Source organism: Pongo abelii, chromosome 4 (genome assembly GCF_028885655.2).
Source record: "Pongo abelii isolate AG06213 chromosome 4, NHGRI_mPonAbe1-v2.0_pri, whole genome shotgun sequence".
Classification (NCBI taxonomy): domain Eukaryota; kingdom Metazoa; phylum Chordata; class Mammalia; order Primates; family Hominidae; genus Pongo; species Pongo abelii.
In genome coordinates this window covers 63,141,880-63,157,379 of record NC_071989.2, presented here as the reverse complement: position 1 = coordinate 63,157,379, position 15,500 = coordinate 63,141,880, and the positions used below count along the sequence as shown (strand labels likewise).

The 15,500-nt window shown below is 37.8% G+C and overlaps 1 protein-coding gene across 9 annotated transcripts in view; it reads left to right on the top strand.

Moving 5' to 3' along the window:
- Nucleotides 1–15,500, top strand: part of ARL15 (ADP ribosylation factor like GTPase 15) — a 429,205-nt gene that overhangs the window by 228,054 nt on the left and 185,651 nt on the right. Inside the window, exon 5 of one of the 9 annotated variants that reach the window (XM_054555007.2) lies at nucleotides 917–9,978. Within the exon in view, the coding sequence (XP_054410982.1) occupies nucleotides 917–928 (12 nt within the window). The 3' untranslated portion in view covers nucleotides 929–9,978. 9 annotated transcript variants of the gene reach the window in all.

Below are 15,500 nucleotides of genomic sequence, written 5' to 3'. Positions count from 1 at the left end.
ACCATTCTCCTAGTGAAAACCTGCCAAAGACAATGGAAGCAACTGCAATGTTCCAGATACCAAGAATATCTTTATTCTGTATGTAAGAGTACAAGTTAGAAAGTGTTAGCCTAATAAATTTGCAATAATTTATATATTGATAGCTGAAGGGAATTTAAAAATATTTTATGCTCAATTGCCAGATGTTTTAAACCAATGCTAATAAAAGTATTTGTGGTGAAGGACCCATGTTTCCTCCCTAATTCATCAACAACTGGCAATTTTAGTCTGTACGTTCAATGACATGAAACCACTGATTATATATTTGGGAGTCATAGCTATGTCATGCTGCAACAAAAATTTCTAAAAAAACTTATTCTCAATTTCTGCATTTATTACATTTTGTCCTCGGATAATATTTTGATTTGCTATTTCAAATTGCTTTGCTGTAAACTATAGCAAAGGAGAAGGAAATGAGGTCATTGGGAGTAAAATAAAGGACTAATAGATAAAATAAATAGAATTATAAGACCTGTTAAATACTGTCAAGTAAAGCCAAAGATTGTTCTGTAGTATCTTTTGATTCACAGTATTTTGCTAAGCATTCTGAAGATCACAGGGTTAAACAGTTCATTTATTCTTATTGTCATTTTTTCCCTGTTCTGTACAGAAAAGACATGGTAGCAGTGTCATTTCAGTTCACCCAAAGTGAATGATTGCAGCCTTACCCAAAATGTAGTATCCAAGATATATTTGTTCTATAATTTCAGTGAAGTGGATTCTCAAATTTCATGGTTGTTTTTATTAAAATCTGTGTATACATATACTCAGACATTAGCCAAAGCAATAATATCTGAACCATAAAACAGCCTCACTAAGGATTCATGAATATGACCTCTCCCGCCCAATCATTTTCATATCATGTTTGTCCCTTTAGCTTCCAAGATGATGTTTTTCAACTCCCATTACACCCTAAGAATTTGCTTGGATGAGTGAAATCAGTTGCAGTTTTTTTCGCCAGAACATGGTGCCACACCCTTGGCAGGTAGGCAATGTTGTCTTCATATGTTTGCAGAATTACTGAGCATTAGCACTTTGTCCTCCAGAGAATACCCAACCCTGCCCCTCAGCTTTCAGTGCACTAATGCCACAGACAAATCTAGCTCTGGAGGGGAGATGGCAATGTGAAGGCTTCTCACAACTTTGTACATCTGGGGGTCGTACAAAAACAATGGCGGTCTTACAGCTTCTCCCAGGGAGATGTCGAGGGGCAGTGTTGAGGAGGAAGGGTAGACAGAGTGATTGTTCTTTCTGTTGTGCTTTTTCCCTTAAAAATGAATAAATTTAGATCACTTTAAGTTACAGTCTCTCAATTTTTTTTTTTTTTTGAAGAGTCAGTACCACTGTAGTGGCCCCAAAAGTATCCTACTCCTCCACCCCTCTGGGAGTCTCCAGATCTCTAAGATTAGATGAGCCCAAGAATAGTCTTACCCCACCCAGCCACTCTATCAGGAACCATCTGTGGACTGAGAATCCGCTCCCATTCTGAAGCATACGGTGTCCTGAAAGGCCTTCTAGACCCCTTCTGGGTTTGGTTACACCGGCTGAGAGTGCCAAGCCCACTGGCTAAGGCTAATTGTACAAGAGCACTCCAAGGGCCTGCAGTGCCCCTGCCCTTCACCCCTAGCCTGGCTAATGTCCAGTGGTCCTCCTGGAAGACTTCCTGGTTTCCTCTGAGATGAGACTCCTCCCAAAGACTGGGCGACTCAGCCCCTTGGTTCCCATGGCACCCTGGCTATGGAATAAACACTGGCAATGTGGGGATTACTACCCCCATATAGATAATTCAGTCATCTTCTTTTCTGTATGATTAATTCTCCAGCCCCCTCCCTACTCCATTTAATTTTAGCATATGTATGATAAATCTTCATTGAATAATGAACAACTGATCAGTGATAAACCTTATCTGAAGTATTGTTGTCCTTTGAAACAAAAACTCCCAGATTAAATGGTACTCAAAACTTATTAGATATTGTGCAGAACTCACAGTTCTACATTACTATAGTCATGTGTTATAGTTATCGATTTACTTTAGGAAGTTTGAGTTGAAAGTTTGACAGCTCAGAGAACCAACATTTACATCTATTATTAATGAGGACAGGTGCTGCACTGATAATATAGTTAATGTATTCCTAAAAGAACCTAAATGAGGAGAAAATTACATTTTCTCTTTGATTTTAGTTAATTGGTGGTATTTTCTCATGAAAAAACTTTTGACCCAAAGCAACAGTATATATCACATTTAAGTATATTCAAATTCATTTCATTGTCAATGTCCAGCCAAAGCACATTTAATTCTCACACAACCACCCCTGCAATAAGTTAATCAAATGAGCACTCAATCCCTATTGCATAGAATATTTAAGAGAAACACTTAAAAATTAAAGTGTACCATCGCATCAATTTCAGTTGCATTAGAAGTTCTCCTTAGTTCCATTAGCCTCAATTGTTTAAATAGCCACAGTAGTACTATGTATTTGCTACATACTCAACAGAATATATGAGCTTTTCTCTTTCCTTTATTCTTCTTTTTTAATTGGAAGGCACTGCTCATGAAATACAATTCTTTGATTTGTTCTCTAGACAGTAGAAAGACATCATGGTTATTTCTTCCTTGGTAAATTAAGCCCCATTGTCAAACATAACTAGTGAGAAAAATAAATGCATTGTGTGAAATCCTAACCTTTAAACATACCACATTTGCTTACACATTTTTCTTTATGTTTCCCTTATTTTTATTCTAAAATATGAAGATACGTAGGCCTCATCTGTCTTTTCATTTTTCCCGTATTTTCGACAAAGGTAGCCACTCCTCCAGAGTCAGAAATAAAATGATAAAATTAGTTCAAATCTAGGTCTTTTACTATGCCCAATTCTTCAGCAGCCCCTATTTCTTTAATATACCATTTAATGGAAAAATTTGACAAATTTGCATATAATCAAAAGGTGATTTTGCATCTAATTTTCCCCCCCTAAATATTGGGCTTGAGAAGGAAAAAGTAGGCCTTAGCTGAAGCTTCATCTTCCTTCTGAGCATTAAAGGTACAAGAGCAATATACACTCAGAAACAAAGAGGAGAAAAACACATAAAAAAAGGAGAGCCAAGGTGCTGGTGTGAGGGCTTCTTCCTGTTTTAGATTGGTAGGAGTTGATTAGATTATGTGTCTTTAGTGTATCTCTGGAAGACAGAACATATTCAGCTTGCAGTCACAAGAAATACTTTTTCATGATGATAATTTAAAAATGTTACCAGGATTTTTTCCTTCCAAATGTGAATATCTGTCTATACACACACGTATGTATATATAGTTTTTGAAGGGGTAAAACTTCTAAAACCACCATGAATATTATGGTGGTTAAAAAAAGTCAGCCTATAAGGAGAAAAATCATAAAAAGTTAAAATTCCCTTTGAAAATATTTTAGAACTTTCATGCTGTAGTTTTCTTTCCAACAGTGGAGCATTCTCCTGTTTCTCCTGTTATGCACAAGATGTAGTGTTTGATTTGCATTCAAGGGTCAGGATGAAAAAGAAATACTCGTTTTTAAATACTAGAATCACACACCGTAATGGAGGTGTTCTCATCATGAGAAGCCCCAGAGAACTGAGACCCATTAGGGGGATTTGTATTTGTCTCCCTCCCTCCCTCCCTCCCTTCTTTCCTTCCTTCCTTTCTTTTTTTTTTTTTTTGTCACCCAGGCTGGAAAGCAGTGGCTCAGTCTTGGCTCACAACAACCTCCGCCTCCTGGGTTCAAGCAGTTCTCATGCCTGAGCCTCCTGAGTAGCTGGGATTACGGGTGCCCGCCATCACTCCCAGCTAATTTTGTATATTTAGTAGAGACAGGGTTTCACTATGTTGGCCAGGCTGGTCTCAAACTCTTGATCTCAAGTGGTCTGCCCACCTTGACCTACCAAAGTGCTGGGATTACAGGCATGAGCCACCATACCCAGCCTGTTTTCATACTGCTATAAAGAACTGCCCAAGACTGGGTAATTTATAAAGGAAAGAGGTTTAATTGACTCACAGTGCAGCATAGTTGGGGAGGCCTCAGGAAACTTACATTTATGGCAGAAGGTGAAGAGGAAGCAAGGCACCTTCTTCACAAGGCAGCAGGAAGGGGAAGTACTGAGCAAAGGGGGAAAAGCAACTTATAATACCATCAGATCTCATGGGAACTCACTATTACCAGAAAAGCATGGGGGAAACCACCTTCATGATCCAGTTACCTGCACCTGGTCTCTCCCTTGACACGTGGGGATTATGGGGATTACAATTCAAGATGAGATTTGGGTGGGGACACAAAGCCTAAACATACCAGGATTCATGTCGTTCATCTTCAGAACATAAGTTCAGGTGGAGCTGTGGTAAGGGACTGTTTCAGTTCTTTCTTTCTCAAATTTAATATGCTTATGATTCGGTTCCATCATTAGTAGAGTACCCATGGAAGGAATTATTTCAAACAAATAGATTGAATACTTTTAACTGCTTTGTTAAAAAATTTTAAAGTAAGGCTAAATGGGCATCACACAATAACCAATAACTCGACACAAAAATCCTTTGTATAACGCATACTTTCATGAATGACATAGGACATAATTTTTGATTTAAGTTATGGACCAACTTGTGCCCTTCCCCCAATTCATATGTTGAAGTCCTAACACCCAACATGACTATATTTGGAGATAGGGTTTTTAGGAAGTAAATTAAGGCTAAATGAGGTCATAAGGGTAAGATCCTCATTTGATAGGGTTGGTGGCCTTAAGAGGAAGAAGGAGTGAAAGAGCTCTCTTTTTCCCTACGTGAAGACACAGCTAGGAGGTGGCCATCTGCATGCCGGGAGAGGTCTCACCAGAAACTGACCATTTGGCATCTTGATCGTGGACTTCCTGGAAAACTAAGATGCTTATAGACTTGAAATATAGAAAACGTTCAGGTCCCCATCTTCTTCTGATGAATGAAGAGAATTGTCCTCACTCCTCTGTTGTGACATTTAAAGGACAGGGGAGTTTCAGAGCACTCAGCTGAATTTGCTGTGATGAATAGACATCTCAGGGTTTTTTGTGCTCCCTGTTTGATATTTATATTTTATGAATTTTGAACTACTTTGAATATGAATATTATTAGAAATTTATTAATACTCAAATGCTTGGTTTTAACACGTTTCTATTATTATTTCAGATGAAGTTAAGAAAATCTAAAACCACAAAACGTTAGGCCTTTTTCTTCTTGGGGACGATGGAGTTTTTCTTGGGGATGATGAGAACATGATACAAGCAAAAATGATTTTATAGCCATACCTAAATGCTTATGTAAAAAATAATTTACTGGCTGAAATTGTCCAGCCCCAAAGACATCTTTGAAGAAATTATGCATAAAAATGAAAAGCTTGAAAAAGTAACTTGAATACCATATCATTTTAACCAGCAGCAGTGAATGAATTATGTGCTTAGCAGCGATGTCTTTTGTTTCTGTCTCTAATCCTTTCAACTCTTCACCTCTCTCTAGTGCAATATTTAAAAATTGTTAATCTTCAAAATATTCCTATCTAACAGAATATCCAAAGCTGTTTCAACTTTAGAATTCCTGTGTCCTATGTTTTGTTGAAAGTGATTACACTTCCTTGGAAGTACATGGTGATTCAGATATACCTAATATAGGGCCTTGTTCATAGAAAGTGCTCATAGCATTCATAGAAGGTTATTTCCTAAAGGACTAAATGATTAAATTAATATACATCTGTGTGTGTGTGTGTGTGTGTGTGTGTGTGTGTGTGTGACGGAGTCTCACTCTTGTCACCGAGGCTGGAGTGCAATGGCATGATCTCAGCTCACTGCAACCTCCGCCTCCCGGGTTCAAGGGTCCCAGCCTCCTGAGTAGCTGGTATTACAGGCGTGTGCCACCAGGCCTGGCTAATTTTTATATTTTTAGTAGAGATGGGGTTTCACCATGTTGGCCAGGCTGGTCTGGAACTCCTGACCTCAGGTGATTCACACACCTCAGCTTCCCAAAGTGCTGGGATTACAGGCGTGAGCCACCATGCCTGGCCTTAATATGCATCTTTAAATTTGTTTTTATTGTGAATTTTTGGTGTTCTAATACAGTTTACATCACTGCCTGTACTCACTGCCCAATTTTCTACAGGTATCTATCTATCTTGTTCATTTGAAAATAGCATTTAGAAAGGGAAGTGATAGAATTTTTTTTCTCATCAACATATCTTAATTTTCCTATGCTTGAAAATAAGAGGAGTTATTCAAAATAAGTTTCAGAAAATGTTGACATTATGTAGGTTTGCAAGTGAAAAGAAGGCAATGGAATTTTGCATTAGCACTTAATATTGGGCCCTATTTGCTTGTTACTTGTTTCTGTTAAGATCCATGGTTATATCCAATTTTCTTTCAATTCTTTACTCTGTGGTTATTGGGTTGGGTGATTTTGATTCTGTTCAACAATGGATGCTTTGAGCAATGAACTTCAATGCATAATTATCCAGCGAAATCATAGCAAAGAGATGAGATGACAAAAAGCCAACTAATTTTCAGGAACTAAAAATAATGGTATAATATAGGCATTAATACATGTATGACTATTCCAGCATCTGACTTTTCTGATCATTTATTTTTATATAAATTGTAATTTAAAATTGTAAAATTTTAAATGCTTGCTATTAATCTGTAAATATCATTTACTTTTTTAAAATAACAGTAAATTAAATCTGATGTTTTAGTGAAATGCACAAACCACTGATTCTTTTGAATTAAATAAGGTATTGATAGTAATTCATTTAAATAATTATTTCCCCCTTTTATCACTTTAGTTAAGCGATACTTTACTACTAGAACAAGCATGTTATTTATAATAGCACTTAATCGTAATAAAATTTAATAATTATTTTAAGCTGATTTTTATGCTATCAAGGTTTACTAGGATAGTGAGTCAGCTTATATGTGATTATTTTTATTTATGATTTAATATTTCACATCTATTAAGATGTTTTTGGTAGTTGGGAATGATGCTCATTATAATTGTTTTGTTTAGGAAATGTTCAGTCAGTGTTACTTTAGTGAGAATAGTCATTTTAGCTATTAATGTTAGGGAGGTCAGAAATTTTGGAGGATACTCCTGTCTTATGCCATCCCATGAAGTAAGGATAGAGTCAGGATTGAATATTTGCCATGGGCCAATGCTTTTAAAACTAGTGTGTGGAGTACTAGTATGCCTTCTCATATGTGTCTAAATAGAAATTTAAAATAAAATTTACCCCGAAGGAGTTACTGAGCTTCCTGTGTGTATCATTTAGTGACTGGAAGGTTTTGTGTGTGGTCGTTCGTGTTGTTTCTTCACTCATATGGTGTTGGACAATGAATTATATACAGAGAGTGTAGTACTGCTACACTTTGCTTTTATTCAGACCAGCCCGTGGAGTAAGCACAACGTATATCCTAAGCAAACGCTATTCTGAGGGTTTTCAATTGATTACAATGTAAGCATACTTAGGAGCAGATGAGATTCAGTAATGAGAAAACCCCATCAATTTGGGTGTTAGGAATAACTCATTGTGCTTGCTTTTTGTTAAACTTGAGTGTATTATAAGTAATAGACAAATTAAATTAAATTTAGAAGACTCTGTGGGGACAGTTCCTTTAAATACTGGAAATGCTATTATTTGAAAGAAATAATTACTGTAGAATTTACTTAAATTTATTGTAATCAAATTAGCATAACTCAAGAAAGACATTGTCTTGTCATCACACATCTTTCCCATAATGCTTTATTAATTACATATTTTCAAAGGATTGGTGCCTTAAGGTCCCAGAATCCACCAGAGTGTTCACAAAAACATTGTAAAATATCCCTTGAAAGGTAGTTAAAAATCAGGTCATGATAGAGCTGCCTTACATACCTACCCTTTCCTGAGGTGAAAACCTCACATCTTTGCCTAATGACAGACAGCTTACCTGGATTACGGTTCACAATTTAAAATAGAATATTAGAAAAAGAGGCTGAAGCGACTTACCTATTATTAAGGCTAGCTGTTGTTGTACACACTCCAGATTTTATGTGTGCATGTTAATTAAGTAATGAGAACCCCAGGTCAACATTGAGTATAAATGTTTGAACATTTTTCCCCTTAGAACAGTGAGCATCGTGTTTCCCTATGTAATGTCTGACAGAGACAACCAAATTCCTTCAGACCTTTTCAACACTTGTTTGGAAGGTAGATTGCTTCCTTTTGAGTTCTTTACATTTATGGCTCCGTGTCTGCGTTCATTTTTCTGGGGGAATGCTTCCATGAATTTCATAGCCACTGCTATAATCTGTCTAGCGATTAATCTCTGAAAAGTTTAATGAACTGTCTAAAGAGGGTGATTTTCTGCTTGGGCCTGGTAAGACACTTTTTACGTTGCTTCTCTGGAGCCATGTTTTCTGTGTTATTTTCGTGATATTCCTACCACTTTCATTTTCTTTCTTTGAGTAGTAGATATCCTTAAATAAACATCACAGTTTGAGAAGGTATCATCCTTCATCCTGTTGCATTCCAGCCAAAAGTAGGTCAGAGTTTGAAGAACTTGAGTAAATGAATGACAATATGTTAACAGGCATAAGAAAAATTTAACGGTACTCTTAATTTCTCCCTGTTAAGTCTTCATTTATGATGATGAAGCACAACTAAATATCTTTGGGGTTACTTGAAACATCCTGCATAGCATAGAAGATGTTCTCATAAGGAAAGCTAATAAGAAGTCACCACTCCTTCAGCAACTGCTAAGAGGAAGAATTTGCTTCAGACAGATTATGTGGCAACTACAGTGGTCCAGTGGTTTGAGGCCTCTTGATGAGCACAGGAGCCTTTTTAGGAATTAACACTGATGTCTTCCTCCATGGATGTTTTGTACATAGTTTGGGGGATTAAAAAAAAGCACTCCTACATTGGACTCTATTAACACTATGAATTTTATTTTTCATTTAGTTTCATCTTTTAAGTGTTGTAATTATATACCTCCACAATCTATTAGAACTTAGTACCATTGTAACGAGATGTCAGCTAAAAATGTAAGTTTTGGTCTTGGAAGGTGATTTTTTTACAGAATTCTTATTTGTGATTTAATTCTGCAGTGAGGAATACTTTCTCAAAGGGTTTGTGTATGTTCTTTGTCACTATTTCAAATAGTTTATCAGAAAGGATTTAATATTAACGTACATTATGATATGCATCCATAATTTTTCATCACATTACCTGCTATACTATCCTGATTTCTTTTTTTTTTTTCTTGAGACGGAGTCTAGCTCCGTCACCCAGGCTGGAGTGCAGTGGCGCGATCTCAGCTCACTGCAAGCTCCGCCTCCCAGGTTCACGCCATTCTCCTGCCTCCTGAGTACCTGGAACTACAGGCACCTGCCACCATGCACAGCTAATTTTTTTTTTCATATTTTTAGTAGAGATGGGGTTTCACTGTATTAGCCAGGATGGTCTCGATCTCCTGACCTCGTGATCCACCCGCCTCGGCCTCCCAAAGTGCTGGGATTACAGGCATGAGCCACCGCGCCCGGCCTATATTATCCTGATTTCTTAGTTTGCTATTGAGTGTCTGCCAAGCATTGTGCTGGGTACACATTTAATTGTTGTACCAACTCTGTGGTGTGTGTGTATGTATTATTTACACATGCACACACACTTATTCAGATACATAATTTATTATGAATAGATATAAGATAGTATAATGTGTTAAAAGACAAACTGCAGAGTCAGTGTAGAAATCCAGGTCTTTCTAATTCTAGATCTTATCCTCTTACCTAGTCCGTACTCTTCATTTTACCACATTTAATATGGTACTTATTAAGGGTGTAACTTAAATACAAGATTAAATTACTACAATTTTAAAACTCCACATGAACTGTATGGTAGTTGATTTAAAAGTAAATATATGACTAGGTGCAGTGGCTCCCAGCACTTTGGGAAGCCAAGGTGGGCAGATTACTTGAGGCCAGGAGTTCGAGACCAGCCTGGCCAACATGCCAAAACCCCATCTCTACTAAAAATACAAAAATTAGCCAGGCATGGTGGTGCACACCTGTGGTCCCAGCTACTCAGGAGGCTGAGGCATGAGAATCACTTGAACCCAGGAGGCGGAGGAGGTGGAGGTTGCAGTGAGCCAAGATCGTGCCACTGCACTCCAGCCTGGGGAACAAAGCGAGACCCTATCTCAAAAAAAAAAAAAAAAAAAAAAAAGGAATGTATATTATTAACTCAAAGACTCTTTTGTTCTAGCTTCTGTTTCTGTTTTTGCTTTTCGCCTTTGGCTGCCTTGTGAATAAAGTCTTAAATGACTGTGATAGAAAAATTATGGAAAGTAGTGTTCACTAAAACTTTACTTCTGTAATTCAATATGAAGAAGCTTCACGTCTACCTGGGGAAAGTATATCAGTTTTCTCAAGTCTACCTTGTTTGTCTAGTGACAATAACAGATTCCTAGGGTTGGAAGAACCCCCTATATTTATTCTCCTGAACTTGGCAAAGATCATGAACATTCATTTGACGATCTAAATTATAAATTATCTTATAATAGCTTCTTTGGGCCAGGAGACTTTAACTCATTTAAAGTAATACAGTGTAATGATAGGCCAGGACTTTTTTTTTTTTTTTTTTTCCTGTATTCAGTACTAAGAATCATTCTGTCAGATCTGCTTTGGGTTTTTCTGTGAGTGTTTCTCTTAATTTATATTTCTAGAGTTTTTGTGTCTTGTGGTGATATTAAAATTCCTCAGGAGTGTAGGGAGTAAAAGACTAAAGAACATGAATAGTATGTGAAGATTGCTACCACTGAGACCTGGGGAAGTGAAATACGGGCAAATGGACTCATTTAATTGAAAATTCTTTTTACTCTTTTACCTTCTTATATGTGTCTTTTCTTTGAGCATTTTTAATGTGATATAACTTAAAAATTAAGCTTCAGAGTCAAATAGAAAATATCAAAATTAAGAAGGAAATAGATGTATTTTTCACTCTGCCTCTAATACTATTAAATTAAAATTTCTCTGACTTGATGAATGATAGAAACTGACAGTTCTGAAAACATGTGCCTTTTCTTAATAACACAGGCAATTGTCTCTTATTTATTTCATCAGGGAAAGACACTTAAGCTCACATAGATTTCAATAGCTTTATGCATCAAACTTTACGAAAGCAGAAAAGCAGATAAAAATTAAAAGTTAAATATCTTTTCCTCTTAGGATCTTATCTTCTTTATTCTTCTTCCTTCTTCTCAGTTGTTTATTAGCTTACTCTTGGATTTACAACATTTTATTGGCAATCTGTGGTTTGTGGATTTTATTAGTCCCAGTCTGTCACTTTAAGAAGGAGAAAAGGAACAGAAATGATTATAGCCACTATTTTTGGATGTATTGTAGGTTTTAGGCATTTAGTTCTCACAACCACACTGTGAAGTAGGTGCTTCATAATCATCCTCCTTCTTTAGATGAGGCTCAGGTTGTAAGCAGTGGACCTGGTGTTTGAATACCAATCTGTATGATTTAGAGACACAGGGTTTCCCACCACACACACCATTTGAACATGTTATAATCCAGATCTGGTATATAGTAAAGATGCTAGTCAACAGTAAAATTACCAAATTGGTGAGCTAGAAGAAAGGCTGACACAGAGTGAATATTTAGCTATCACTCTGTAAATAAAATAGTTCCACTCTGGTTTTTCTCTGCTGCCAGCACAAATGAGACTGGAAGGCAACACCTGGAATGACGGGACCCCACCCAGTCTCCATGACATATCTTGGCATTCCTACTGAAGCTGTTAAGAAGCTTGGAATGCTAGAAAAACTAGGAAGCAGCATAATAGTCAAGATGAGTTTTGTGCTTACAGGTACTGCTACATTCCCACCTGGCTGCTGCTCATACATCCCATTGTAAAGTTTCTTGTTACTGCTAGTTTGAGAGCCACCTTCGTGTCTCTTGGCTTTTCTTTTAATCAAGGGGACTAGAAGTAGGAAAACATTTCTTTGGGGCTTAAATGATGTCAGTAATTGGCAATGGAAAAAAGGAAACTTAATCTGAGGTGATCACAGAGACATTGGTCTTTTCCTTTTATAAGGAGACACCACCAGACTATTTCCATTTGCTTTCCCCAGAGTATTATATTGTTTACTACTCCATGTAAGCCAGCCATATCTTTAAATGAAAGCATTTTCTAACCAACTTCTAAAGTGAAATGGTAACACTCTCACTTGAAACCTGTATGTCAGTACATCCCACAACACATGAGTTTGTTTCAGACTTTGAGTCTTCTTATATATGTGGTGAGAAGTTCAAAATTACCCCTTATTTATACAGCCTTTGGCAGTTTGGGCAATGTGTTTTGTCACCTGTTTGCTGTCTTACGAAGAGCTGGAAAGTTTATGAAGAAATAGAAAATATGACTTTGAGCCCTTGACATTTTAAAATAAATGTACATATTGTTAGTGACAGATTGCTAAACTTGGCTTTAGACACTTAGCTATGTTTCTTGCCAAAAGTAATCCAGATGTGCATAATTTATCCGACTGCCATATGTGCACTGACATGTCGTTCTATAATCAACTGTTCAGTATGGTTACAGTTATATGTTCTTTTTTATCAACAATCTTTTGAAATATCACTGACTTGATAACTTATTTTAAGTTTTAACAACTTCTCAAAAAGTAATGCATAACCAATTTGGCTTTAAACCTGAGTGACCAGACATGTTGAGTGTCTACAAAAGACATTGACAATCCACATTCCCCGGGGGCCATATGTATTTCAAGGGGGAAAATCTAGGATACCATCTTCAGCGTGATTCTATTTTGATGAGTGTCTTAGGGGTATAGAATAGAAGGTGTATGTACCCAATTAAATTTTGTTGAAACAAAAACAAAGTAAAGTCTCTAACCAAGTAATTTGTTTTGGAAAGGGAGTGGGAAAAGGAAATTTTGATACATATGAAATAAATATGTGGAAAGAGGATATTTCGTTTTTTCCCTAATGCAGTATTGTCTGTGTTGTGTGCAGGCCATGCTTGTGATATTCACATGGGATATGGCACTGTGCTGATTCCTAAGCTTCATCTTTTTGTTTAAGAAAGGCATTTTTTTCCCTAGAGAATTTGAGAGAATGTATGTATGATAGGAAATATTGCTTGTCTATTACCATGTCTTAAACTGATACTGAAATATCTCGGAGACATTTAGACCACATGATGATAGCATTTGTACTATCGCTGAGAGATAGTTACCTTGAAACTATGTCCTTGTTTTTTGTGCTTAGTGACACTGAGCCACCATCAAGTCTAGACAGGGGTATTGCCAACCATGTGTGTCCTTGTTTGTATTTATCCACAGCTGCAATTAGGTTTTTCACACTGTCCCCATCTGTGGAGGCTAGCTGTGCAGTGACCTTGGCCAGTTCAAAATCTGTTCAACCAAGCACGTGGGTGGAGAGAACTGGGAGGACAGATGGTAGGACTGATGATGGGGAACTGTTTAGTTAGTGATCGTGGCTGATAGTAACCAACCTGTCTTGTACACAGTGTGATTTTTAAAGACATATCCCAAAACCTCTTATAGTAAAACAAAAATTGGCCCAGTGTCAGTGCAAATGTCCTGACAACAATAAGAGTGATACAGTGGCAGGTTTGTGGGTGTGGGATGTCTATTTCATTATTATTATTATAGTCAATGTGTAGCTCTTATTTTCTTTTTTTTTTTTTTTTTTTTGAGACGGAGTCTCACTCTGTCACCAGGCTGGCGTGCAGTGGTGCAATCTTGGCTCACTGCAACCTCCACCTCCCGGGTTCAAGCAATTCTTCTGCCTCAGCCTTCCGAGTAGCTGGGACTACAGGTGCCCAGCACCATGCCTGGCTAATTTTTTTGTATCTTTTAGTAGAGACGGGGTTTCACCATGTTAGCCAGGATGGTCTCGATCTCCTGACCTCGTAATCCGCCCACCTCGGCCTCCCAAAGTGCTGGGATTACAGGCGTGAGCCACCGTGCCTGGCCGGTAGCTCTTATTTTCTAATCAGCTTCCACTTTCCCTGACACAGTTCAGTAGGAGGTTCTGAACATTAATGTACCAAAAAGCACTTCTGAACAATAGTGTACCAAAAATTCCTTTGGGACTTCCAGGCTTCCTACTTGAATGCTGAGGTTGGGTCTGGCTTTGGGGGGGAAAAACAAAGGCGGTGGAAGAGAGAGAGCATCTACACTTGAAAAACAAAATCTGATTTAGACTGAACTGTAACTGTTATTTCTCTTGCCTGTGATTACCTGTCACTTTGAAATCTTATGGGAATGATTTGCTCTTCTTCTTTGAAATTTGAGATGTTCAATGTGTATATTTTCAGGCTTCCCATCATTTTTTCTAATTAAAAACATTTATTTATTGGTATATCTAAAGATACCATTGTAAGCAGACATACATACATACATAATCATACTTAGTCCACTTTCTGTTGCTACAATCGAATATCTGAGACTGGGTAATTTATAAACAAAAGAAATATATTTCTTTTTTTTTTCTTTTGAGACAGGGTCTCACGTTGTCATCCAGGCTAGAGTGCAGTGGCACGAACATGGCTCACTGCAGCCCTGACCTCCCTGCCTCAAGAGATCCTCGCACCTTAGCCTCCCAAGTAGCTGGGACTGCAGGCATGTGCTACCACACCTGGCTAATTTTTGTGTTTTTCATAGACACAGAATTTCACCATGTTGCCCAGGCTGGTCTCGAATTCCTGAGCTCAGGAGATCCTCCCTCTTTGGCCTCCCAAAGTGCTGAGATTACAGACATGAGCCGTTGCGCCTGGCCAAGAAAACAAATGTATTTCTTTTTTTTTTTTTTCTTTGAGACAAAGTCTCAGTCTGTCACCCAAGCTGGACTGCAGTGTCTCTGTGATCTAGGCTCACTGCAACCTCCACCTCCTGGGTTCATGTGATTCTCGTACCTCAGCCTCCCAAGTAGCTCGCCACCACACTCAGCTAATATTTTTTTGTATTTTTAGTAGAGACAGGGTTTCACCATGTTGGCCAGGCTGGTGTTGAACTCCTGACCTCAGGTGATCTACCCATCTCAGCCTCCCAAAGTGCTGGAATTACAGGTATGAGGCACCAGACCCACCCAAGAAATGTATTTCTTATAGTTCTGGAGGCTGAGAAGCCCAAGGTGGAGGAGCCACATCTGGTGAGGGCATTTTGCTGGTAGGGACTCTTTTCAGAGTCCCGAGGTGACCCAGGGCATCACATGGCAAGGGGGCTGAACTGAGAGCCAAACCAACTTTTTTTTTTTTTTTTTAAGGTTTATTTCTTACTTTGCTTGTTTTTCTTTCCTTTTTTTTTTTTTTTTAAATTATTATTATACTTTAAGTTTTAGGCTACATGTGCACAATGTGCAGGTTAGTTACATATGTATACATGTGCCATGCTGGTGTGCTGCACCCAT